This window comes from Rutilus rutilus (assembly GCF_951802725.1).
Source record: "Rutilus rutilus genome assembly, chromosome: 18".
NCBI lineage: Eukaryota > Metazoa > Chordata > Actinopteri > Cypriniformes > Leuciscidae > Rutilus > Rutilus rutilus.
In genome coordinates, this window is record NC_140231.1 from 19,784,169 (window position 1) to 19,810,419 (window position 26,251).

General features: G+C 37.1%; 2 protein-coding genes across 2 annotated transcripts; one reads left to right on the plus strand and one right to left on the minus strand.

Moving 5' to 3' along the window:
- Positions 1–279: 279 nt before the first annotated feature.
- LOC311277476 (uncharacterized protein) lies at positions 280–5,976 on the minus strand. The gene is made up of 5 exons (XM_084387788.1): positions 5,890–5,976; positions 2,412–2,527; positions 1,788–1,842; positions 1,045–1,377; positions 280–953 (listed from the first exon to the last, which is right to left on the minus strand). Exons 3-5 carry the CDS (start codon positions 1,831–1,833, stop codon positions 862–864), a joined length of 471 nt encoding a protein of 156 aa, XP_084243914.1. The 5' UTR covers positions 1,834–1,842; positions 2,412–2,527; positions 5,890–5,976; the 3' UTR covers positions 280–861.
- Positions 5,632–24,089, plus strand: nectin1a (nectin cell adhesion molecule 1a). The gene is made up of 6 exons (XM_084387787.1): positions 5,632–6,285; positions 18,029–18,400; positions 19,079–19,378; positions 19,856–19,973; positions 20,267–20,418; positions 21,699–24,089. The coding sequence occupies exons 1-6, from the start codon at positions 6,237–6,239 to the stop codon at positions 22,196–22,198; spliced, it is 1,491 nt and encodes a 496-aa protein (XP_084243913.1). The 5' UTR covers positions 5,632–6,236; the 3' UTR covers positions 22,199–24,089.
- Positions 24,090–26,251: the final 2,162 nt, after the last annotated feature.

The following is a 26,251-nucleotide window of genomic DNA, read 5'->3' on the forward strand; positions in this document are numbered from 1 at the left end:
GGAAAAATATTGAAACTCTTTGGTCATTTTAAAAGAAATGCTACTGGACTCGTCTGAATCAATGATCTATGCTAAGCTATGCTAAAAGTGGTACCGTCAGACCCGGAGTTCGGCTGAATGGATTCTAAAACGGTAAAACTCATCTGTTTAACTCTGGGGGAGTTGTAAAATGAGCATATTTCCGAAAAAAGTGGAGTATCCCTTTAAGGTGAATGATCAGCACGCACACAAATCCTCTTATCTCGCTGAAATCTTGACGGATTTACAAACGGTTTGGTTTCTTACAAACGTTATTAACGTGGCTATAATTCCGAATGCTTGAACATGTATGTTATAATTTTTCATATGTATGCAGTGTATGTATGCAGTGTCATAACTACATCTCTGACGTTTATAACAAACCAAACCGTTTGAAAATCGGTAGAAAAATGAGCAAGTTATGGTTATTTAAAAGTACATGCACCATTGAAGTAGTGAGTGAGTACACTGTGGCAAGATGGCCGCCACATGCGGACGTCGACCTCCATTGGCCAGCAGTGCGCACGAGACATCTAGCCTTTATATATGATATCTATGGTCTACCCACCTGGCTGCAAAATACATTTTGCTGCCGCTAGGGTGCTTCTAGATTTCTAGGCTAGTCTTCAGTTGTGTTTTGGCTAGACATGTAAAAAGGCATAAAGTAAATAAATACCATCATAGAGGCAGCAACAGTTACTTTACAGTAAAGGCAGAGCAGGTAGATTGAAGAGCATTTTTTTTAAATACTCAAATTTGCTGCGAAATCTATAGAAATACTTTTAGAGTCTGGAAACACAATGCTTTTGTACACCCTGTAGCTGACTGTTTTTAAAAGGCTTCTTATAGATGTATGATGAACAGAGGAACCAGGAGACTGAGCCAAGGATAACCCAGCAGAAACATACTGATGGCAGAGCAGGGCTGGATGCTTTCTAGAAGGCAAAGACAAATTCAGGTTTAAGCAGAGCAAATATTCATTCTAGTTTTATGTAGAACAAATGTATCTTAGCTCAGCTGTTGTACCTAATTCAACAAACAGAGTCTTCTGGATCTTGGTCACTTTACAAATGAAGGTTGTATTTTCAGTGATGGTGAAGCTCATAATGGTCAACCTGAATCCGTATGGTTCAAGCTCTGTCACATATGTGTTGTGCCTGAACTTGGGTTCAGGCATGATTCCAGAGATGTTTGTGCTTATGATGGTCTCCTTTTGGCCTTTGGACATGGAGAACTCGTAGTCTGTGTGGTAGTTGGGTTTGGGCTCCAGAAGGCAGTCCACTCTGAGGTCATTATCTTCCTCTTGGCATACTGCAATTACACTCTCCTCATCCTGACACGACACTGGGCTCATCAGAACTGGAGATGAGAAATCATGAGGCCCGTTATTTAGATATTTACCATTATGCAATGTTAATAAGTTCAGCAGTACATTGATTTAAACGAATAGTTCTCCTATAATATCCTGGACACTCTTTTCCATTTAACGAAATTGAGTCTGTAAGCCTAAAGCCGTATATAAATATATATAATTATTATTATTATTACATATTCTTTAAAAAATAATCCTCTTTTGTGAAGAAAGAAAATCAAAGAAGTCTGGCAAATGTTTTGGGCCATTGAGCAAATGATTAGTTTAATTTAAAGTTATATAGAAATAAGAGCAGTTGAATATAACGTAAAATAGGAGAATAAGCTGTTATATTTTCATGGTGAAATGGTTTCATATGAAAAGCAATATTAGGAAAACATCTTCATAATCCTCTTACCTCCCAGAAGAAGAATCCACCCGAACATACAGTTAAATTTGTTCATTTCAAGGCTCTATAGGTAGAAAAGAGGAGAGAAAATACTGTTACATATCCCAGAATCAAAACATTTAAACATTGTTGTCAGCCATGTAGACCATCCATGAAACTGTGCTCTTCAGAGAACAACAATAGTGCTGTAGCGCCACCTAACTGCCTTACAGAGCACTTCACCCAACAACATGAAGCACTGCACTGCAGTGGACTGCAGCAGCCCCTCCCATCTGTGCTGCGCTAATGCAATGTTTCAGACCAAAACATACAAAAACGTATGAGATAGGCCTATTTCTATGTCCACAAAAATCTATTCACCTACCAAAGCAAAATACCCTGATGAGAATCATCAAGGCCTTTGACAGCATTAATGAACCCAATGTCCTTATTTAATGTAAAGTAAACAGAGCAGTACAACACAGTTTGGCATACACTTGTCTGACATCACAGAATATACCTTATTTTTCATATCATAAAAGCTGATCTCTGTGTAATTCTCAATCACAGGCCAAATCTTATTTGGAAACAATCCTGGGACATAATTACTTTGTTGTCAGAGCAAGCATGACATAATAGTTTCCAGACATTTACCTTGCAGAGACTTTATGTGCGTGCTGTTTTAATCCCAGTCTGTGATGCTTTGACAGGTGACCCTTTCCGGTGGTTCATAAAGCTGTGGAGAGTGGAGGAGTGGAAGGAGAGAGGATCTGAGAGACGAGAGAAGGAAAACGGTTTGTCTCCCCCTTCTGAGAGAACTAGAAAATGCTTTTTAACCAACATTTTACCAAATGTTATGCAGAGTTTCCCACAATTGGAAATTATTTAGTTGGATGAGATATGTGTGGAAGAAATGTAATGTTCTATTATGTTTGCACTTAATTATATTCATAGAATCTTAGAAATATGATGGTAATTAGATTAATGTGGTGTCGATACATATTCTTATTAATATAGGCTATGTATGTGTATGTCCTTGTATTTGACCGGACAAAAGTTAATGTGACTGAATGTATGACCAAGACAGAGAGTCTCCATTCAAGGGTGTAATACGATTAAGTATGATAGACAAATCTAAACAATATGTTAGTTATGGCTAAGATGTATCTTGATGTAGCCTCGGGAAAACAACCTTGGGGTTGGAACAACTATAAAGAATGAAGGATACCCCCCACTCGTTGTCACACTCTGCAGGCACTTTGTAATGACTGTATGACTGCTGACCTTTCCTTGCAAGGGAATAAATAATTGTTAAAGACAATTGATCCATGTTTGTGATTCAGTGATGTAAAATTGTTTGCCACTACAATTGTCAGGACATTTAAAGTATAACATGTATACATTACAAAATGTTTCAGTTTTTGTTATTACACTACCGTTCAAAAGATTGAGGTAAGATTTTTTAAATGTTTTTAATAGAAGTCTCTATAAAATGCTGCAATTATTTGATCAAAAATAGTAAAAAAAAGTAATATTGTGAAATATTATTACAATTTAAATAACTTTTCTATTTTTATATAATTTTTTCAAATGTTAATTCAAGTGTGGTACTGTGATAGGATGCCCTTTGCAATAAGTCAGTTTGTGAAATTTCATCCTAGCTAGATATTCCACAGTCAATTATTGGAAAGTGGGAGCATTTAGGAACAGCAGCAACTCAGCCACGAAAAGTCACAGAGCGAGGTCACAGAGTTCTGCGACACATGGTGCATTAAAGTTGGCAACACTCTGGCAAACTTCAACTGGCATTAATATCAGCACAAAAACTGTGCGGCGGGAGCTTCATAAATGGGTTTCCATAGCAGCTGCATGCAAGCCTCATCATGAAGTACAATGCTAAGCGTCGGATGGAGTGGGGTAAAGCAGGTAATGCAGATGCCAGGATGCTACCTGCATTGTGTCAACTATGGATAATGGTGTGAGGTTGTTTTTCAGGGGTTGGGCTATAGGCCCCTTACTTCCAGTGAAAGGGAAATCTTAATACTTCAGCATAGCAAGACATTTTGCACAATTCTATGCTTCCAACTTTGTGGGAAGGGTTTGGGGAAGGCCCTTTTCTATTCCAGCATGACTGCGCACCAGTGCACAAAGTAAGGTCCATAAAAACATGGTTGGACAAGTTTGGTGTGGAAGAACTTGACTGGCCCGCACAGAGACCTGACCTGGAATGGAGATTGCAAGCCAGGCCTTCTCATCCAACATCAGTGCCTGACCTCACAAATGCTCTACTGGATGAATGGAAATAAATTCCCATAGAAACAAAATCTTGTGGAACTCCTTCCCGGGGGGACCAACTCCATATTAACGTCTATGTGCTTATGCGATGTCATTAGAGTCCCTGTTGGTGTAATGGTCATAAATATTAATAATATTCATCAAAATAAAAATTCTTTACTTGAGCCTTACTTTTATTTAGACACTAAACTTTACTAATCTACATTAGGTACTAATCAAAGTAAATACATCAGATTTGTTGATCCCTGACAGCTGTCAATCATTTGGTCCTCTTGCAGTTTATTTTCAGTAAACACTGTGGGTGTGCCATACACTATATTTGTTTCTTGCTTTTTGCATTTCAATTAGAGGACAAATTAGCATGAAAAAGGCTTTTATCATCATTTTCAAAGATGGATGCATGTATATTCAGTACCGCAAAGATTTCAGTCAATCAGAAGAAGACTGATGCACCTCAGACAAACGCTGTTTCTAGACAGGTGAATATCACACACGACAGTGTTTATTGTTGCTTCACTTTCCATATGGATGAATCAAAGAGATTGACAGTGACATCTCCAATGTTTCCTTACGTGACAAGGTATGTTTTTTGAAAAGCACTGATAGCTCATTGCTGAAGTTGAGAATTAATTCCACTGCTTTATTTTGAATTGTTAATTTTCCTCAGCCGATAACAATGCTGGTGGATGTTTTACATTTGAAAGGATTTCAAAATAAGCCATGACAACCTGCCCTTCACATCAAATGAAGAGATTAATTCAGCGGTACCTTACAAACGTTGCTCATTAATTTATTTTTGCTTGGAGACAAATTAAGATGAAAATGCCTATTTAATAACCAAAATTAGACACAATAACAGAAATGTTAATACATTTAAATAAAATCTAAAAGTGTACTAAGCAGGAATAAAACCTAATTTGACATTAGATCTCTACTATTTTAAGCAATGTTTTTATCATTGTTATAACAAGCAAATGTTACAAGCAAAAAACATCTAATTTTAACAATCTTCCAGATCAACCCCTCCGCTTCAAAATACAGCATGATTTTGCTATCCAGGGTTACACAGAGATTAGCACTAATATTTCAGCAAAAGTTAATGTAATCTGTGCTGCCGTAGGCCTAGTAAATTGATCATTCTTTTTTTCTTTTTGATTTTATTTAATTTTTGGTGTTATACGATTGCAGTGTTTTTGGTAATATAAACATATATCACATTATACATTACAGCACATAAAGATAGTTCTCAGTTTTATTTTTGTTTGAGCATTGAACACTGCAATGCAGTTCTGACATTGCATGTTCATTAATGAGCACCAGAGGGAGGTGTAGGACCATTTACCTTGGACACGCGCTGTACAATAGATTCCCTTTAAACGTGTATCCTAAAATACTCCACAAATCAGACTTTGGACGATATCACGTATTTATAGCTGATCAGTAATATAGGCCTACCATGTTGCTGAAACCGATGAACTATTCACAATTACCTACTTCGGTTTACTTTTTATGCCTGCTGCACACTTGAGCTCCGCCTGGGATTGGGATCCATTAATCGTATTGTCCTTAATCACCGGACGAATCAGACGAGAGATGCGAGTTAAGCGCAACTTTGAATTCTGTGCTAGTCTCCGTTAATTGACGTTTCCTAAACATACCAAGTTTTGCTGGTAGGTAAAGTTAATAATATTAGTTTCCGCGGAAGAGAGGATGCTTTTAGAGACTTTTGGCAAAGGCGCATGGAAGAGGATAACCACTCCAGGACGATATAGCAACAACTGAGCGAATAAAACCCGTTCACTCTGTAGTGTAGTCTAGGCAGAAACTGGACAGAGACCTCAGGTTTATGTTGAGACGGTCGTCCATTCTTCTTTAATCTCAGTGCTTCGCGCTTTAAGCTGATTTATGTTCGATCCGCTGCCCTCGCGCGCAGTTCAAAGTGCGTCTTGATGCGTAATTGCTTTACAGGATCGGAGTATTGAATGGTTCGTTCCTGCGCGTGGTGCCCATCCGAACTGGCTGACAAGTTCAAATTAACAATTGGACATCTGAACATCTTCAGTTTTCTTCTCACAACTCAGTAAATGGGAAACCTGGATAATTGTTCCCTTAAGGATTGTGCTCTCTCTTAATCTCTTATCGCATCACTTGTTTTGAATTTATTTCATCTTTAACAAGACCGTGATGTTTTTGAATTTGGTTCTTCCACTGATGTCCATCCTTTTGATAAGAGGTAAGATAAACTGTCCCGAGACTCTTTCTTCTTAATGTTCTTCTATGTCTCTCTGTTACAATTTAGGCTACATTGTCGATCACTTGTAGCCTATAGACATTCCACGATGTTGTTTTTCAAGACCAAGAGCCTACTATTACGGACTATTTAGGAAATATGCAGATCCAGTTATTATTATTATTATTGAAGCAATATAGCTAATAAACCAATACAAACAATTAAAATTCTATGTCTTAAACAATTAACTTAGGCATAAATTACAGTGGGCTCTATATATTGTTGAGAGGCCACCATGTACTTTCCATGTATTCTAAAAACGATATTAAATAATCAATTAGGCAGAAAAGTGTGACTTGGTTAAAAACAAAATATTGTTCAAACTGATAATCAGTCAGTCTTTAATATTGATTAGTATTGTTTTTTTTTCTTACCAATACCAACTATTTTTGTGTGTGGGTGTATAATGTGTATGAATATACAGAATCTATTTTTCATTATTTTATTTCTGCTATTTGACACAATGAGCCTGTGAACACCATTGTTTCCTGATGTAGAACACGCAATGTGCTATAATATTGTTGTTTTATATTCATGAATTGATGAAAAGTGAGCATATCAGTAAAATTATCAGCCCTATGTAATCCTGTAACAGCATAAAGAGTCAAAGGGTAGAAGAGTAGCTCTTAAAAGTTCAGAATTATTTCACGCTGTACAACTCTCTTTATCTTAACAGCTTTTAGCTTTTATGCCTGAAGTGTTATTATAATTCATGTTGTGAGGCAAGAGTCTGGTTGAGCTTGAGCTGCCATCATTTTACATCCGTTCTGGCTCTAAACATGTTCTGTTGTGTTGAACTGAATTTACCAATGTATGCAGCAGCATCAAAGTCATGGGCTGTGATGTAACAGCCAAGGTCCGCAGAGTCTGCTTTCTTCTTCTTCTTCTTCTTCTTCTTCTTTTTTTTTTACAAACACATGGGCTGTCTGAGATTTCCTAGATGCTACACTTAAGAAACATCTGGTCAATTGTGATTGCCTTCTTTTTCATGAAAAAACCAATCCGATTGGGGAATAAATCAACAGTTCAAGCAGTCACATGTGCAGTGTGCTGGATTTATCAGTGTGTATATATATATAGTGGGATTTGCAGCATTATTTTCGATGAACCATTTGGACTCAGCTGTTAATGAAATGAAATATTAACTATCTTTCTTATTTCTCTATGAAACAACACGCTATTTATCATTAGTAAAACAGACACTACCCAACAACACACTGCTCACATGTTCTTGTTGATATTTTAAAAGTGTGTGAAATACAGTAGGCTACTGGCCTCTTATCATGAGAGTTTATCATGCTTTAAATAATCATTTTAGTGGACTTTAGAAAGGACAGAGATTGACCTACAAAATGTTTAAATGCAGTCACAACAAGAATTAAATCCTTATTCAAACACACTTATGTAATCCCCTGCATTTAATGCCACAGGAGTAGGTTAACAAATATTAGGCTAATTTATATTTTGCTGTATGGGCGAGTCTCGCAAAAACATGTCCAGGTCACAAGTCTGCAAAGTAAAATACAAATTGTTTTAATAGAAAATAAATACAAAAACACCTAATAAAAATAATAAATAAATGAATTTTATATATATATAATTAAATATTAATAATATTGCTTAAATAATGGTACAATACAAAAAAGTCACATTTTCTGTACAAAACATCTTGGGGTGAAATGTGAGATTCACCCTTATATTAGCTGTGCCTCTGCTCTGTTAGAACAAGCCTTTGAAAATTGGTTTAAGGGTTAGCTCACCCAAAAATGAAAAGTCTGTCATCATTTACTCACCCTCTCGTTCCAAACCCATAAGACTTTCACTCATCTTCTGAACACGAATGAAGATATTTTGAATGAAATCTGATAGATTTCTGTCCCTCCATTGACAGTCTACCCAACTAGATGACACCAAATCAATGCTTATATGTGAATAAATGTCTAAATTAAATCTGTTCAGCATTTAAATCGAGTCTCTTCAGACAATTTGGACTAAACCGCTCGAATCATATTGCATTTTAATTAGTTTTATCTCTTTTTATGAACTTTTTGAAATGTCAAAGTGGTAGTTGCGTAGACTGGAGGGATAGAAATCTCTCAGATTTCATTAAAAATATCTTCATTTGTGTTTCGAAGATGAATCAAAGTCTTACGGGTTTACAACATGAGGGTGAGTAAATTATGATGATTCCCTTTAATAGTTTATGCGGGACCAAATGTGCTAGTTTTGCAGAGATGGCAATATAGTAAAAAATCTTACATGACATTTGTCAGATTTGTGTATGAATCCAACAAGTTATGCATATTATGCATATAATATTATATTACTACACTTTGTGTAATAATGTACAACTGAGTATTACACATAATTAGTTGTGTAGGCATATCATAGAGTTGGATTGCTGATGTCTATTTTACCTCAATAAGATCCCAAAATATAGCATCACTCAGGGTGAAACTTGAGTATGATTTCTATACTGTTATCAGTAACAAACACAGAAACTTTATTACATTTCCTGTCATCCTGTCTAGGCGATATAATAGAGGCACAGTTAAAGAAACATGAAGGATGTTTAGCAGCTGGTGAACTTAATTAGAATTAACAAAAATCTCAGTTGGTTTCTATAATGATTTACAACATCCGAAATTCGACATGTGTGAATGTGGAGGGTAAAGATGCTGTTGATTCAGCTTTGATTACTCGTCACTTCAGCCTGTGTGGGCTTTTTCAAATAACACTTGAGAAATCATTCTTCTGCTTTCGTATGAAAACTCACTTTCGTATGAAAAACTAAATGTAATATAAATGTGAAATGTCATATAGAAAGTTCTTAGGACCTTTTAAATAACAAAGAAGTTGCATATTTTAAATCCATGTGAAATATGAATGCATTCCTCCTTTTGCAGATCTAATTAGAAGGAATTATTGAAGACCATTGTATGTGTGTGTGGCCTGTCTGGTGTTAAGCGTTGTCTGGTCCTGCTGTGGCTGATCCTGACCCACTTTCCCCCCTTACTATGAGCGCTCCCTCTTTAACTGCCACTGAGCACGCTCCCACCATCTGTTATCCCTTGGACCGTTGCCATGGCAATACTGGGAGTCTTTTCTAAACGGCGATGCAGTAGTCAAGTGGGTAATGTAGTAGTAAGCTGAACTCTGGCAACAGGTCATTGTAATAAAACCACGGCTCAGTACAAGCGACGCAACCCTCTGCGCTTGAGTAAGTATGAGCTGTGATTAAGTTGAGGGACAAATCACTAAAACGATTCAACTGTATCAACCCACCAGCTTCAAATCAGTAACCATGGGGTAAAATTCATCAGAAATGCATAGCAAATAAATCTGGATTAACAGTGTTCTGTAGTGGTGGGGATTTTGATTCATCTCAGTAGAGTTTTGAATCCATTGACCAAAAAGATTTGTTCAGAGTTGTTCACTGATTCATTCAGGTCATTATTCTGTGATGACCAATTGGAGTCTGTTTTTAATGTGTCATTGAATCATTTAGCCTTATTATTGGGGACTTATTCCCAAGCAAAAAGGGGAATCCAAGAAACAGGGCAAAGATCAAAAACCAAGAACACGGGAAGAACAGAGAGAATGCTCGGAATTGCAGTAGAGACACTAAACAAGACTTTGCAGGGAATGAATGAGTGTACATGGTTTAAATAGGCTGAGACTGACAAGGTGGATGCAGTCAGGGATGATGAGTCGGGGCAGTGAGTTATGGGAAATGTAGTTTCATGAGGTAATGACAATAGTCCGGGGTGGAGTGCCCTCTGGTGGGAATGACGGGCACTCTCACTGGTGATCGTGACAGATATTAGCCTGGATGCCAGCCGAACTTAGCCCCGCCCACAACATTTTTAGGTCGGGAAGTTCGGTCTGGACTTGATCCGTTGTGGAGCTGTTATGCCCGAACCAAAGCTGTTCGGACCAATCAAATTGTCATTGTGGGCTTTATACGATGATGGACAGATGATCAACAGTAACGTAATCATCCACGTCACCAATGAGCGCTTGGGTTGAATTCGTTTACAACAAAGATGACTGCCGCTGGAGAATTGAGATTTCACACTTACAAATAAGTCAGATAGAATAAATGCATATTTGGCGTACTGTCCGAGGAGAGGGCTCCGGGATCGGTATTCGGCCCGAACCCAAAGTACTCCCCCCGTATTCTAGGCTGTGGAAGAACAGGCCAAGAGTGAGTGCTTATGCTTATAATATATGCTTCCTCTCATGCTGATAGGGTAGACATGGTAATTGTTTGATGACAAGTTGATTGGATTGCTTATTTGAACGTGCTCCTCCCGAACTTTGTTTATGAAACATCATGTGTAAATTCCGCCATTGCGTCTGTTGTAGAAGATATCGACAGCGCATTAATTTTAAAATAGGAACAGAGAACCGCGATCAAGGCATTTGTCAATCGGAAAGTTGAATGAAGAACATACGTCACTTACTCCGTTGCACTGATTGGTTGTAGGTCTATCCAATTGAGTGCAGAGGCATTTTCCTTCCTGGTTCGGTTGAAACACACCCCATAATCACAGCCCAATGGAGCAGTATCAGACTCATATTCTGACTAGAATCTGAGTATGACGACGTCAGGCTAGACAGATATATTAATATATAAAAAATATATTAATGATACTAGCTTCCCAGACAGATGTGGAAGGAACAAACAAGACTTCAGAACGAGCCTCAAAAGATGTTTTATTCAGCCACTGTTTAAGCAACATCAATCTCGTCTCATCGGGCTGTCATCCTCTGTACATCTGAATTGATTGAGTGTACAAAAATATATAAATAAAAAGATATATTAATATATAGAAATATATATTAATGATACTAGCATTCCAGACAGATGTGGAAGGAACAAACAAGACTTCAGAATGAGCTTTAAAAATATGTTTTATTCAGCCACTGTTTAAGCAACACCAATCTCGTCTCATCGGGCTGTCATCCTCTGTACGTCTGAATTGATTGAGTGCACACAAATCCAACATTTCCTCTTGAGAAACCCAGCTGAAAGAGAGATATCAGTGTCATTGCATGTAATGGTAGGTCTCCTGGTAAAAGTTGATAACCCTGCCTGATGGTATTATTCACAGAGAGGGCTCTCACGGCTTACTGGCACATCATATTAAGTATGATAGCTTGCTTAAGGCAGCATACTGCTGTAGTGCTCAGCTCTGGTTAACATCAGCCAGTACTAGTATTAAAGTTAAAGTATGTAATATCCGCACCATTAAAGTCACCAAACAGAATTGCAAGAATAATGACCAACAATGGACAGTATGGTCATATAGTCCTGCCTCCAAACTCACCCCATTGGATGTGCACAGAGCCAAAGAGGGCAATCAGCCTATGAATAGCTTAAATATTGTTGTCTCTACATATCAAGCTGGATTAGAGAAATTATTTTAACATTGAATTCAAAATATGAACGCATTAAAATATGGACAAGGCAGTGTGGACATGCTACTGTTCCTTGTTTTGTTTACTAGCATCAAGTGAATATTAGAAGATGACTTTGCCTGCAGGCATATATGAAGTGATTATCAGAATTTCTTAATAAAACTTTCCATTGATGGCTGCATCTGTATCATGTTGAGTTTGTGGAGACAAAGCAATGGCTTATCTTCAAACATGATGAATTCATTTCTTTAGGAACAGACTTGAATGTTGTCTTTCTGCTATTACAATGGCTTGTGGGTGTATTAAAGCAATTCGCAGCTCTTTTGCAGATATCGCCAGCTTTGCCTGTCTGCTTTTAGATTAACAGCCTAGTGCTTAGAGATTGTGATGAGAATCATGATGGACAGCTCTCAGGGAAAACAGCAGTGCAGTGATGCTTTTGTTACTGTTAAAATAATTGCTATTTGGCACATTCACAAGAACTAAGGCAGCACAAGCTAGTCTTCATGAGCAGTTCACAGATTTGGCTTGAACTTTTTGTTAGAGTGAAGACAAATGTAAAAATCCTCTCAACCTATGGCTTTCTTCCTTTATCTCTGCTTGGTTTTAAGTCAGTGCTTTCTATATGTACTTCATTAGTATCAGACCTGTGAGATGATTCTTCTGAAGGGGAAAATGAAAGAACAGAATTAATTTCACTCTCCTAAATACCATGATAACTGTCCCGCTAAACTAGTGAAATGTAGAAGCGTGGATTATAATCATAAATCTTCTTGAACATTCCAATGGAAATAGACAGGGCTCGGCTTTAAAGATAAAAGGGGTCCTGAGATATGCTCGCCCCTGAATCTAACCCAAGTAGTGAAGCAGAACGAGTACATTTTTTTGACGAAAGCAATTGACATGCATATTGACCACGTTTTTTTTTTTTCTTCTCCTTTTTTGTTGTTGTTGGATTTAAGCAAATCCATCCTGAGTCATATAAGGGTGGAACTGTTATCACTTGTCGTCAGGTTGTAAAATTACTAGAAGAGGCTGTGTAATTCATCAAGGCTTTATCGCACAAAATGAAATGGCTTCCTAAATCAGCCCCTTTCATTTAATTTTGAAGTGTTGGTGTGGCAAACTTATCTCTCTGTATAGACTGATGTTTATGGTGAAATGTTTGGTAATTAGACATTTGTTTGGACTTTTGCAGTTCAGAACTGAGTTTGTTGCATATAGATAAGATTTGTTCATTCTGTTCATAAAATGATTGGAAATATTCATCAGTCTTCTGCATAGCTAGGTGTAAGATACACTGTAGTTCTTATTCCTCAAAGCTTTTAATCAGCTCAGAGACCAGAGCTTGTCAGTCCGCCGGCAGAGTGGGAGGAAATGAGGTCATACGTATGTGACATTTATGACCCTAGAGCAGCCATGTTTGATCGTATGCTTTATATATTGCACTAATGGTGTGCAAACATCTACTTGGATTAGAAAACAAAATTATGTAAGATTTTAAATTTCATCAGAGCATAGCAGATCCATTTAATCTTATCTTCACCCATTTTAAACTCAACAATAAATGCACAATTCGTGTCTGAACACTTGGAATATAGTACTCTTTTATGGTGCTTTTGCATCCTTTCAAATCTTGAAAGGTCATTCCATTGGAATTCCATGGAAAATGTTCATACAGGTTTGGAATGACTTGAGGGTGAGGTGAACTAATCCTTTAATTTTATAAGAGGCCAAGCTGTGGAACTCTGTTTGCCTTTTTATTATGCAACAAATGTCTGAACAAATTTCTGAGCTGACAGTGCATGCTGTGTGGAAATGTCTGTGTCTTTTCCGATTGACTCTCGAATGCAGTGAAGAGACTGGACAGCTGAACAGCAGTTTGGACTGTGTTCTTGGTCCCCTTTGTTGACGGAGGGCTTTCATTTCTTATTAGCCTTTGTGCTCCGTGTCATGACAGCTGACTTATGAGGCACAGTCCACCCCAGTGTGTTGGGTCATCATGTGCAGATGACAAATCCTGTTTTAGTTTATGTCATTGTGGAAAAATGTTTGTGGTTTTATCAAGTTGAAATTTGGTACACTCTTAAAAATAAAGGTTCATTATTGGCTTTGATGGTTCTATGAAGAACTTTGAACATACATGCACTTTCCATTGCACAAAAGTCTTTTTATAAATGAAAAAGCTTTAGATTATTAAAATGTTCTTTACACTAAGAAAAGAAGGTACTTGGAACTGTTGGAACTTTTCACTGAAAGGTTTTCTGAAGAACCCATAATTTTTGTTCTATGGAAATGCTGCGAAAATCCTTCATAAATGATAAAAAGCCAAAGCATCATAAATAATGAATCATGAATCATATGAAAATCCTTTCTTTGTATTTGAAAGCCGATAACTGATATATTGGCCGTTAAATCTAAATCCAAATATATTTTTATATATATTTTTTTTATATAATTTTTGAGAGCCTGATTTCAAAAACAAAAGTGTCTCATAAGTAGGTTGTTGATTTAATTTACGTCACACCTTTCTTCTGAGGAACACAAACTGAAAATTTTTGAGGAATGATACAATGAGTGAGGACTGGAGCTTTGAGGCCAAAGCATCATAAATTATGAATCATGAATCATATTAATCATGTGCTATATTACAGAGTTTTCAGAAGCCATACAATAATTTTATGTGAACAACAAAGCAATGTGATTAAAAAGTTGAATCTTTTTCACTGAATCAGTTGATTCGGTTCACAAAAACAAAATGATCAGAATAATTTGTTCGTGAATCAGACTGATCTGGTTCTTGAGTTCAACTCACTGATTCAGTGCTGTTCTCAAATCAGTATCTTTCTCGAGGGGAAGAATGTGAAAAATGACTCGGAATGTAGTATATGAATTATCTCAAACTGAACGTGCTTTAAAGGGATACTCCACTTTTTTGGGAAATAGGCTCATTTTACAACTCCCCCAGAGTTAAACAGTTGAGTTTTACCGTTTTCGAATCCATTCAGCCGAACTCCGGATCTGGCGGTACCACTTTTAGCATAGCTTAGCATAGATCATTGAATCGGACAAGACCATTAGCATCTCTCTCAAACAAATGACCAAAGAGTTTCGATATTTTTCCTATTTAAAACTTGACTCTTCTGTAGTTACATCGTGTACTAAGACCGACGGATAATGTAAAGTTGCAATTTTCTAGGCTGATGTGGCTAGGAACTATACTCTCATTCCTGCTTAATAATCAAGAAACTTTGCTGCCATACCATGAGTGCAGCAGGCGTAATGATATGACGCAGCGCCTGAAAATAGGTCTAATAGGTTAGACAAACTTAGTCCCGGTCCCGTTGGAAGTTACTGAGCTGGGGCCTATTTTCAGGTGCTGCGTCATATCATTACGCCTGCTGCACTCATGGTACGGCAGCAAAGTTTCTTGATTATTACGTAGGAATGAGAGTATAGTTCCTAGCCACATCAGCCTAGAAAATTGCAACTTTACATTTTCCGTCAGTCTTAGTACACGATGTAACTACAGAAGAGTCAAGTTTTAAATAGGAAAAATAGCGAAACTCTTTGGTCATTTGTTTGAGAGAGATGCTAATGGTCTTGTCCGATTCAATGATCTATGCTAAGCTATGCTAAAAGTGGTACCGCCAGACCCGGAGATCGGCTGAATGGATACGAAAACGGTAAAACTCAACTGTTTAACTCTGGGTGGAGTATCCCTTTAAAAAAAAGTGGAGTATCCCTTTAAAATAATGATTACTTACACACTGCTTCGAGTGCTGAATCTTTTCATAGAAGGTGATAAAAATGTAATAGCCTGACTTGCACATGCACCACACCGGTTCTCTTCTCATCTGTTCCCGAATATAATCTGCAAATGTGGCCATACTTCCCCAAACATTACTAATGGATATCACAGATAGTAATGATTTCCAGGGTAAATGTTTATCTGTTAATGAGGTGTTTGCATGGCTTTAGCTGGATATTCTGTGGCATCTCTCTTTATGTGGGTATCCATAATGCAGGTTAATGCAGCATCGTGCATTGGACTGATGTCTCTCTCATGTGGTTGGAAGCGATGCTGAACTTCAATATCATGAGTGCTGTAATCTGCTGCTGTTGCTAACCTCCTCTAACCTGTCGTCTAGAAGCCTCCTATTCAGCAAGGCTTTGCTGTGTTTGTGCAGGCTCTCATGAGCAGCCCTAAAGCCTGGGAACGCCAGTCTGCTCCCCCACTGTCTACTCTAATCCATTACTGACTTTCTGCCTGCCACTGACTCGCATTTATTTTTTTCATCGTTGTTGTTGTTGTCGTTGTTTTTAAAGCTTACCCTATCTATAGTGACCGAAGACTTAAGGGCGGCATTTAACATTATTAAATTTGTGTCCTGGAATGATTTTTTTGAAAGACATATCTGATTTTGCAAAATCATTTCATTAATGTCCCATTTGACTTAACTTTTTTTCATAGATGCATTTTGCATTGTACATGATCATCACAGTTTAGCTGGATTCATATGAACCGGTTATGTGCTTCCTAAGTTCCGACATACTTATTTTTCATTTATTTAATACATTTTTAAAAAAAACTTATTTTTATTATTTTTATTTCAGTTATTTTTATCCTTTATGTTTCATATTTTAGTGTGTATTTTTAATAGGCTCCATTCTCTTTCTATAAGAACAGTTTTATAAAACAATATAATCTATTTTGACCTTAATTATAATGAACTTAATTAACCAGAAAACAATGCATTACCCTCCCGCTCAAAAATCTGTTTGTCAATACAAAAGAATAAAAAAGTAGCTTGTATTTTGAATCGCATAAACTCTTTTTGTCATCACTTAAAACACACAAATACCACAATTAACAAATCTGAACCTCCCTTCCACAGAAAGGACTAGAATTTTCCAAAAAAGAGGGTTATGTTTATGGTTATGTAAGGGACTTTACCTCAATACTGTGCAGCCTTATATTGGAGAGGGATTGTCTCCTGTTTTTAAGTGGTTTAACACTAGGAATCCTCTGGCTATGCGGAGGCCTGGGATTGGAGTATCACGCACATGTTCCGCAGGTAAACACAATCTGTGTTTACAGACACCCTTTAGCCAAGGCGGGTGAAGTACCCATGGTTCTTAAACCCTCCTATTTTTAGGCAACTAGATTTAAGCCCAGTCGCAAGGAGCTGCTGCACCTTATTTACGCTCTACAGGCCCACTGTAAAAGAGACTCCATCCTCCATCTTTCAGTTCTCTCCACCTTTCATTACTCTTTGTCCTACACATTCTATAGCATTGATGGATAGAGAAGTCTTTTTAAGCCAATAAGCTGAATTTACCCATTAGAGAAGTTACTGAGCTAATTGCCCCAGCTTTGAAAGCACAGGACCCGTATTTACAGGATATCTCAGGACTGAGTAAACAATGTCTGTTGTCTGCCCTACTGGTGGTTCATATATTTATTGTATTGGTTTTAATGACTTGAAAGCTTGAATTAGTGAATGAAAGTTAAATGTATTAAAGTGGGGTCTTATGCTCCCCAAGGCTGCATTTAACTGATAAAAAAATGCAACAAAACAGTAATACTGTGAAATATTATTACAATTTAAAATAACTTTTGTATTTTAAATCATTTTAAAATGTAATTTATTCCTGTGATGGCAAAGCTGAATTTTCAGCATCATAACTCCAGTCTTCAGTGTAACATGACCCGTCAGAAATCATTCTAGTATGCTGATTTGCTGCTCAAGAAACATTCAATTCCTCAATTTCAATTCCTTAATTTGAATTTAAATGAAATTCACAGTTCAGTTTTGAAATGTCTGCCTGCTGACAACACGGAACAAGCTGATTGGTTCCTGTTGTTTAGCAGTTTGTACTGTGCTTTCAGAGTTCCTTTGAAACCGTCCACCTTCCCCAGCTCCACCTGTATAGATCTGCTATGGGTAATTTCATATATGTTGTTGTGCAGCAGCAGCATGTCTTACATACTCACAACAGTGTGTCTATATATTGGCAGTAGCAAGTCTCTGTACTTGCTCTTCAGCAGCAACAGCAGCATAGCAGATCTATTCAATCAAGACCAAATACATGAACATTGTCATATCCGTTACCATGCTAAACTTTTGTCAGGATAGAAATATGTTTATGAAATCAATAAATGAAATAATTTTTCTCATTCTTGATTTGATCTTTACATGTTCATCCACATATGGTGACTAACGAAACCCTGACTCACTGTTAATCTTTCCATTCCCAGATGTTCGTAGTCAAATGGTCCAGATGGATAGCAGTATGTCGGGATTTGTGGGCTCACAGGTAGAGCTACGCTGTCAGTTTGTCAACAGCAACCCACCTGTAAAAATCTCCCAGGTCACCTGGCAGAAGCTGGTCAACGGCACTAAGCAGAACGTGGCCATCGCCAATCCGACCCTAGGCGTGTCGGTGCTGACCCCCTTTAAAGACCGTGTGCGCTTCAAGAACTCTGCCATCCGCCAGCGCACGCCTTCCCTGGAGGACACCACCATAGTCTTTAACAAGCTAAAACTGTCGGATGAATCCACCTACATCTGCGAGTACACAACCTTCCCAGCTGGCAACAGGGAGAACATGGTTAATCTCACTATTTATGGTATGTAATGCCGCTATCCTCCTAATACCAACTGTACAGCAAACTCTCCAGGCCACAAATACCACAAACGCTGATTTATTTTTTGTGCATTTACAAATTTAAGAGCTAATTAATTTCAGCTAACAATTTCAGTAGGCGAGTAGAGCAAATTTGTTTGTGAACTATCCCTTTGACACTGGGCAAGTTCCAAGGCCTTTCATTTTCACAGTTTAAGGGATATCTTAGTTACATAAAACTAGTTAAACCTTTGGTGATTAAGCTTTAGTGATTAACTCACTATCATCAGATTATTCTCAGTACCTGAGCAGTGTAAAAGCACTTACTGTTGTAGCAGTTACGGCTAGACGCTGTGTGTGAAACAGGCTTTTGGAGCCAATGTTGTGCTGCAGTGGATTTTGCTTGTAGTGCTTTTTTTGATTTTTTTTGTAGTGCTTTGGTTTTGAGATTAGTAAAACATTTGTGTGCGTATTGCATAATTTTCCAAGTTGATGAGGCTTTTGTCTGTTCAAAGTTCGTTTTCCATGAAAACTGATTATATAGAGCATTGTAGTTATTAATGAAAAACACAAAGTAATAAGCTGAAAAGCTATCAAAACATAACGTGGGACAGAATATTGCAGTAATCCAGGAGTCGCCTGCAGTGTGCCTGTGTTGTAAGCCTCTGTATTTGTCCCGCAGTTCGTCCTATGATCCAGATGAGTCTGTCCACTCCCTCCATAGTGGCGGGATCCAGAGATCTGAAGATGACTGTTGCCACGTGCGTTTCTGCCAATGGGAAGCCACCCAGTGTGATCACATGGGAAACCGATTTGGATGGAGAATCCAACACTCAGGAGATACGCAACCCTGATGGGACTGTCACTGTGCGCAGTGATTACTTGGTGATTCCCAGTCGAGAAATACACCAACAGCTGCTCACCTGCGTCTCCACATATAATGACGAACAATTCACGGACAGTGTCACGCTCAACATTCAGTGTAAGAAACCATGCTTTACACTACTGTTCAAAAGTTTGGGGGCAGTAAAAGTTAAAAAATAAATATTGGAAAAAAATGAATACTTGATTAATACTAAATTAATTGATTAAAAGTCACTGAAGACTTTGAAATTGTAAAAAAAAAAAAAATCAATTTCAAATAAATGCTGTTCTTTCGAACTTAATACTCCTTTAAAAAAAACATGACAAAAATGTATCACAGTTTCCACAAAAATATTAAACGGCACATTGATGATTGAAATTTTACTTCAGCACCAATTAAGGATTTTTGAAGGGTCATATTTTCAACATTGATTATAATAAGAAATGTTTCTTGTGATACTGAAGACTGAATATATGTATAGATATTTGATATTTTTGTTACTGTTTACATCAATTTTATTTAGTGTCCATTGAAGGAAAGAGAAAAAAATAATACTTAGATACATATGTGTTGTATTTTGCTCCTTGTCTACAGATGAACCAGAGGTGCTAATAGATGGCTTCGATGGAAACTGGTATTTGAACAGAGAAAACGTTCAGCTCACCTGCTTGGCTGATGCCAACCCACCCATCTCTTTGTTTCAGTGGAGATAGTATGTCATTTTAGTCTTAGTAAACAACATGCCTGTGCTGATTTATTTATCATTCAAAGAACGTTCACTTAAAATACATTGAAATAGATGATTATCTCAAAATATACCGTAGTCTAAAATGGCTAATTTTTAATTAAAGGAATTTTCTGGGTTCAGTATCAAAAGAAATCTGTCGATTACCACAGAAAATAATTTCAAGTCAGGTTTGCATTGCACTTACAATTGATGTTGTTCTTTGCATCTTAGCATCAGTGAAATCTCATGCAAAACCTGATGAGCATTTCTCTCTCTAGCTTGAATGGAACTTTGCCGAGTACAGCAGAACTTCGTGACGATGTGCTGATCTTCAAAGGTCCTGTAACCTATGACATCTCGGGAACATACATCTGTGACGCCACCAACAGCATTGGGACAGGCTCAGCATCCGTTGAGGTCATTGTCACAGGTACATTGTTTACACTTCCTGTTGGGCTGAATGCTTTACTGCTTTTGTGCATGTGAACCTTGAATATACATGTGAATCTTTTAGTCTTTTACCCTAAGCTTACTCTCGACTGCCTCTGAAACATACACACTTAAGCATTATCATGTCATTGTTGTGTCAGTAAACAATGTGGACTCTCACTGCCTGAAACTGTATTTAGTTCTTTGGCCCTAAGCTGTTTTGTTTTTTTCACTTGCTTGCTGGTGCAGCACTTTGCATGTGGTTGCAAGTTGTCTGTGTGTGGCTTCTGAATGAACCATAGTCTTTGAGGATCTCCTGAATCATTTCCCTTTCGGCATGCTGTTAACATAAGGTGTGGTCTATAGAAACGTTGAATAGAAACATTTTCTTGTGTGTTCATGTATGTGTGGTTCTTCCGGCCTGCTGCATGGTTCGATCTCTTTGGTGTAGTGACGGCACCTGGGATTGTACAAAGAAAAGAAAAGTCATCCCCATCCTGACGCCCTCCTCCTACTCATGTTGCTTTTTAAAAGACCTTGTGAAATCGAAATTTAGCTTTGTGGCTTTTAGTCAGCGTCCAATATGTAAATGTGCTCCGAAAAGTTTTTTTTTTTTTTTAGCTTTTAGCACATTTACACTACTGTTCAAAAGTTTGGGGTGAGTAAGAGTTTCTTTAAAATAAATGAATACTTTTATTCAGCAAGAATACAATTAATTGATCAAAAGTGACAAAGATATTTATAATGTTACAAAAGATTTATATTTCAAATTAAAGCTTTATATTCAAATGCATTATATACATTAAAAGTTTAAAACGGTTATGGTGCCTACAAAAACAATCAGCACAACTGTTTTCAACATTAATAATAATAAGAAATGTTTCTTGAGCACCAAATCAGCATATTAGAATGATTTCTGAAGGATCATGTGACACTGACGACTGGCGTAATGATGCTGGAAATTCAGCTTTGCCATCACAGGAATAAATTCCATTTTAAAACATTCTAATAGACTAAAATTTATTTTATCTAATTTATAGATAATAAATACAGCCTCAGTGAAACATTTTTACAAACATTTTTTTTATTCAAACTTTTGAACAGTAGTATGGGCTGTTCAAAGTAAAGATACAAGCCCTTTGATATGATCCTAGATCCCACTTCCTGTTTCAACAGGAAAAACATCTACTCATGAAGAAAACTGTTCACAAGGTCTTTAACAACCTCATATTGTTATGCTATTTAAAAGTGATCAATATGACTACCTCTTTCCTTACCCAGAATTCCCTAGCTACCCACACGAGGTGTCTCAGGAGCAACAGCAAGCAGGTGCCGTCATTGGTGGAGCTGTTGTTTGTGGCACAGTGCTGTTGGCTGCCATTACGCTCCTGGTAGTGTTTTTCTATCGCCGGAGATGCACATTTAAAGGAAATTACAGTACGAAGAAGCAAATCCTTGGAAATGGCTACAGCAAGGCTGGCAGCGTGCCGCCACTCCCCTCGCTACCTCACAGTCTGACCTTCTCTGAAGAATCAGATGAAGAGAAGAAGCTGGAATTTTACAGAGGCTCCAGTATTTTAGGAGGACGCACTCAGGAGTTTCACAACTGCCATGACAGCAGGATGAAGACCTACTGCGCGGGACAGATCGAGGACCATGAGAGATACGAATGTAACGAGCAGACTTATTTTTACGAGTATGGATCTGAGGTGGAGGTCTCAGTGGACATGGTTCCTCAGATGGACGGTTCTGTCATCTCTAAAGAAGAGTGGTATGTGTAGAACTTCTCAGCACGTCCATTTTTTGCTATCTTCTCGTTCTTCGCCATCTCCTTCCTTTTGAAGCAGGCTTTGGGATCCAAACTGACGTTGGATTTGATTCACTTAGACAGCATTGTTGGCATGAAAATCCAAAATGATGATGGCTGTTTGGAGATTGACCAATGTCGATGACTTTGCATGACATAATCTCTGTTTCAAAACCTTGCACGCTATTTATGGCAGCCATTATAATTATGCATAGTTATTTGAACATTTTTGCATAATGTATAATTATGCTGCCTATTGAAATAGCCACTTTCAGCCAAATTCGAAATCAGCATCACAATCATTCACACACAGACTCCAGACAATGCCAGAGAATCCCACCAGCAAAAAGAGTACAACAGTTTATAGAATAGGTGCATGGCAAAGGTGACATGATTCATTACATCATTTTTCTCTAATATGATTTGTTCTTATGTATAATTCTCTGTTAGGTAAAAGCTCATTTGGATTCCTTGATACTCCAGCTTGTTGCTCAAGTTCAATATATTTGAGGTTCAATATATTTTCAGACATCTGTCTAGTTTTGTTTCCTCTTTTGTTATATTCAGACACATTAACTTTGGCCCAAGCGTTGGGGACATTTAGTATTCAAAGCATATAAATGTTAATCCAGCAAGACAAAGGAATGTTAGTTATGGTTAATTAAATTCCTCCACAATGATTATAGAGTATTGTGCTGTTAGTTTAGCAACATAATTTCATACTCTATTGAAATCAGTTGTGAGTTGTGTTCTATTGTGCGCAGCACTTACGTGGCCCACAGAGTATCTAACTAGGGATCCCAAATCAGTCACTTTCCATGACATTTAGGATGTTAAATCATTAGGTTTTGTTACAGTGCTGTTAGCTTAGCAACGTGCTAACTTAACTCACAGTTGATTTCAATAGAGTTTCTACCGAGCTAATCAGTTATTTTCAATGATGTTTAGGATGGCTCATTAGGTTTTGTAACAGAGCTAATTTCACTAACATGCGCTGGGCATTTGTCAGCACAGCCCTTTAAAATGGATGTCAAGTTTGGATGAGAAAACATCTCGACAGTGCCATTGTTTTGAGAAAGCAGTTTCGCCTCGGTATAGTGTTCACTTTAAGGGCAAGTAAAACTGTACTATAACCTATAAACTGTGAAAGTCTTACACTGTGGATATATTTTTATGCATGATTCTTGGAAACTCAGATATTGTGTTTTTGTTGTTATTGAAACAGAATAGTGACTTTCTGGCTGCTATAATCACAGGTTTCATTATACAATACAATACTTCTCTGCACTGCAGTAGTCAAATACCACCTATTGAGAATATGAACATGTAGATAAACAATCAAATAAACTGTGGCTGTAGCTTTCAAGAGTCAGCGATTCATTGCATGTCTCAGTGGCTGCTATCTACAATATGAGGCCTGCTTGAAGATGTAATGTTCATGTTGTTATTTGAAGTTATTGGAGATGATACAAAAATACATTGTACTAGACTGTATGTGTTTTGAATCGCTTTATGTAAAATGATTTCATTTTTATGACACTGAGGAACAAACTGCTTGAATGTTACATTGGCTTTTGGTGTTGTTCAGCTAATGGACTGTCCTAGGATGTGCTGTACAATATTTAATACATTGTGCTTTGTGCTAATGGGAAGAATTTGTGTTTTTACACTCGTAATTTTCTTTATGTGTTGAAGTTTATTATGCTGCCAAGACCAACCTATTCAGATATAAAGTGTTTGTTTTTGCTGTTCTTGTTATTTATTGTGAAAGCACAAGTGTTAATAAGTCTTGTGAATTCTCGGCTGAAAAATAAATAAAAATGTATATCAAGTCAGTTAAAATAGTCAAGAAAAAAGTTCCATTTTAAAGTCTTCTTTGTCTGATTATGAATAATATTTTTCTTGTAATATAATATACCAGAATCAATAAATTGATTAACTCCATTTTCCAAGCAAAGCAGTTTAAGTGTGTTTGGGGTCATCTGGTCTGGACGTTCTTTGTGGTGTAGATCTCTTATTTGAGGTTGGGTAAGGATCTGTTTTGAGTGGAAACATTATTCCATTAACATTTCTTTTAAAGCCATTAGAGCATCCCATGACAAATCCCCTTTTTACTAGTTTGCATTGACATCATTGTTGTTTTATGTACACAATGACCTAAGTGAAAGCTCCCATGAATACCTTCCATGGCAGCCCCGTTTGTGGGTACGAGTTTGCACAAAAGAAGGGCATGTAAGCTAATGTGAGCCGGATGTGTGGGTTTTTTTTCTCATCAACACAAAATAATAGGACTTGAGCCGAACAATAGAGCTATTTCCGTTAATGTAAGAGCAGAAACATGTTTCAGAGGCATGTCACATTTGAATACTTAAGTATCCGATTTGTAAAAAGTCAGTGACAGTGATTATATGTTATGGAGTGTATATATGGTTGAATTAGCAAGGAGATGGCCAACATATATTTTTCCTGCAGAGAAACCCCAGTCACTGAGCGCTGCAGAGAGGGTTATGGGTGTCCTTGGATGGGTGATTGCACTGGGCATCATCCTCTGTATAGCTGGCACAATATATTTGGTCAACAAACAGAAGCGGCACAAACACGCAGGGTCAGACAATGATTCGTAAGTACTCAACTCAGTTAAAATGCTACATTTGGAAGGATTCCTCTTCCAAATCCTGAGACTTTACCATTGAACTGTGTAATTATTTTCTTTCCCCAGTTATATATATTTCATATTTTAACTATATTTTAATAAAAAATATATTTACCTGGCTAAATTTTACATCCTTATATAGTGTATTAGTAAAATATTAGTACATATTATATAAATGTTTTATATAATATTTTTATTTTAATGTTTATATTATATATAGAATATTATTATTGTTTCATATTATTATATACATGTATTGTATAAAGACAATGTTTCTCATATATATATTTATATATATATATATATATATATATATTTATGTATATACATATATAACATAATTAATATTTTCATTATTATTATTATTATTATTATCATTATTACATTGTATATATATATATATATATATATATTTATATATTGAATAATGTCTGTGTGTTTGTACACACAATATATACACACAAATATATTTATGCACACACATGCACACACAGACATATATATATATATACACATTAAATAATGTATATACATAAATATACATAAATATGTAAACACAAACGTTTATGTTAGATGCGATTTATCACTATTAATCAATGTGACAGCATAATATAAATTGATGCTGGTTGTACTCTTTCACATTATTAGAAAATAAATTATGCCTAAGCTAAACGCTTTTTTATATTACTGACTTATAATAACTAATTTTATAGGTAAAGAGTAGAGCATTTTCTGACTGTTTTCCTAAAGTTTCTGACATCTAAGACATAAGACAAAATGAAACCAGCCTGTAGTTGTTTTATAGAATTGTTATGGTTAAGACCCTCCATCTCTTCCTCTCTATTATTGCAGGAATAGTTCTTCCCCTGCCCACAAAAAGCATTCCTCGTCTAAAAAGAAGGCAGCTGATGACTTCCAGGTAAGAGAGCACTCAGTAAAGCCACAGAAACACCAGTATGGCCTCTGTCCATTTTAACAGATGAAAAGAAGCACTAATGCACCACGGTCTGGCTACCGACCTGAATAGAGGTACTGAGGCTTTAATGATACACCTGAATTGCCTTTGGCCTCAGCCTTGGTGTGTAGAGAGCGCCTCCTACTGGAGAAGAGAACAAACATGCTGCTACTGCCTCCCTGTTGAGTCCTAATACCTCTCACAAGACCCCCATCAGGTGTATTTATTATCACAATGTATGTTTTAGCGGTAACTCTGTATAACGTCCTTGAACTGTGCTACTTTTTAAACATTGGTCCAGGTTTGAGCGTGTAAGCACCAGCATGCGTAATATCAGGGTGACAGTGTCAGCCGTGTGCCTGTGCGCTCTCATTAAATATACACAGCGTTCATTCTCTCTTTCTCTCTATCTGACCTTG

What these genes read in the sequence shown, in the direction of transcription:
- LOC311277476 (XM_084387788.1), bottom strand. Translation starts at nt 1,833, where the DNA reads ATGAACAAATTTAACTGTATGTTCGGGTGGATTCTTCTTCTGGGAG. An exon ending in GTGGATTCTTCTTCTGGGAG is followed by an intron (nt 1,378 to 1,787) that starts GTAAGAGGATTA and finishes TCTCATCTCCAG; the next exon opens with TTCTGATGAGCCCAGTGTCG. An exon ending in GACTCTGTTTGTTGAATTAG is followed by an intron (nt 954 to 1,044) that starts GTACAACAGCTG and finishes TTTGCCTTCTAG; the next exon opens with AAAGCATCCAGCCCTGCTCT.
- nectin1a (XM_084387787.1), top strand. Translation starts at nt 6,237, where the DNA reads ATGTTTTTGAATTTGGTTCTTCCACTGATGTCCATCCTTTTGATAAGA. An exon ending in TGTCACGCTCAACATTCAGT is followed by an intron (nt 19,379 to 19,855) that starts GTAAGAAACCAT and finishes CCTTGTCTACAG; the next exon opens with ATGAACCAGAGGTGCTAATA. An exon ending in TCTTTGTTTCAGTGGAGATA is followed by an intron (nt 19,974 to 20,266) that starts GTATGTCATTTT and finishes TTCTCTCTCTAG; the next exon opens with CTTGAATGGAACTTTGCCGA.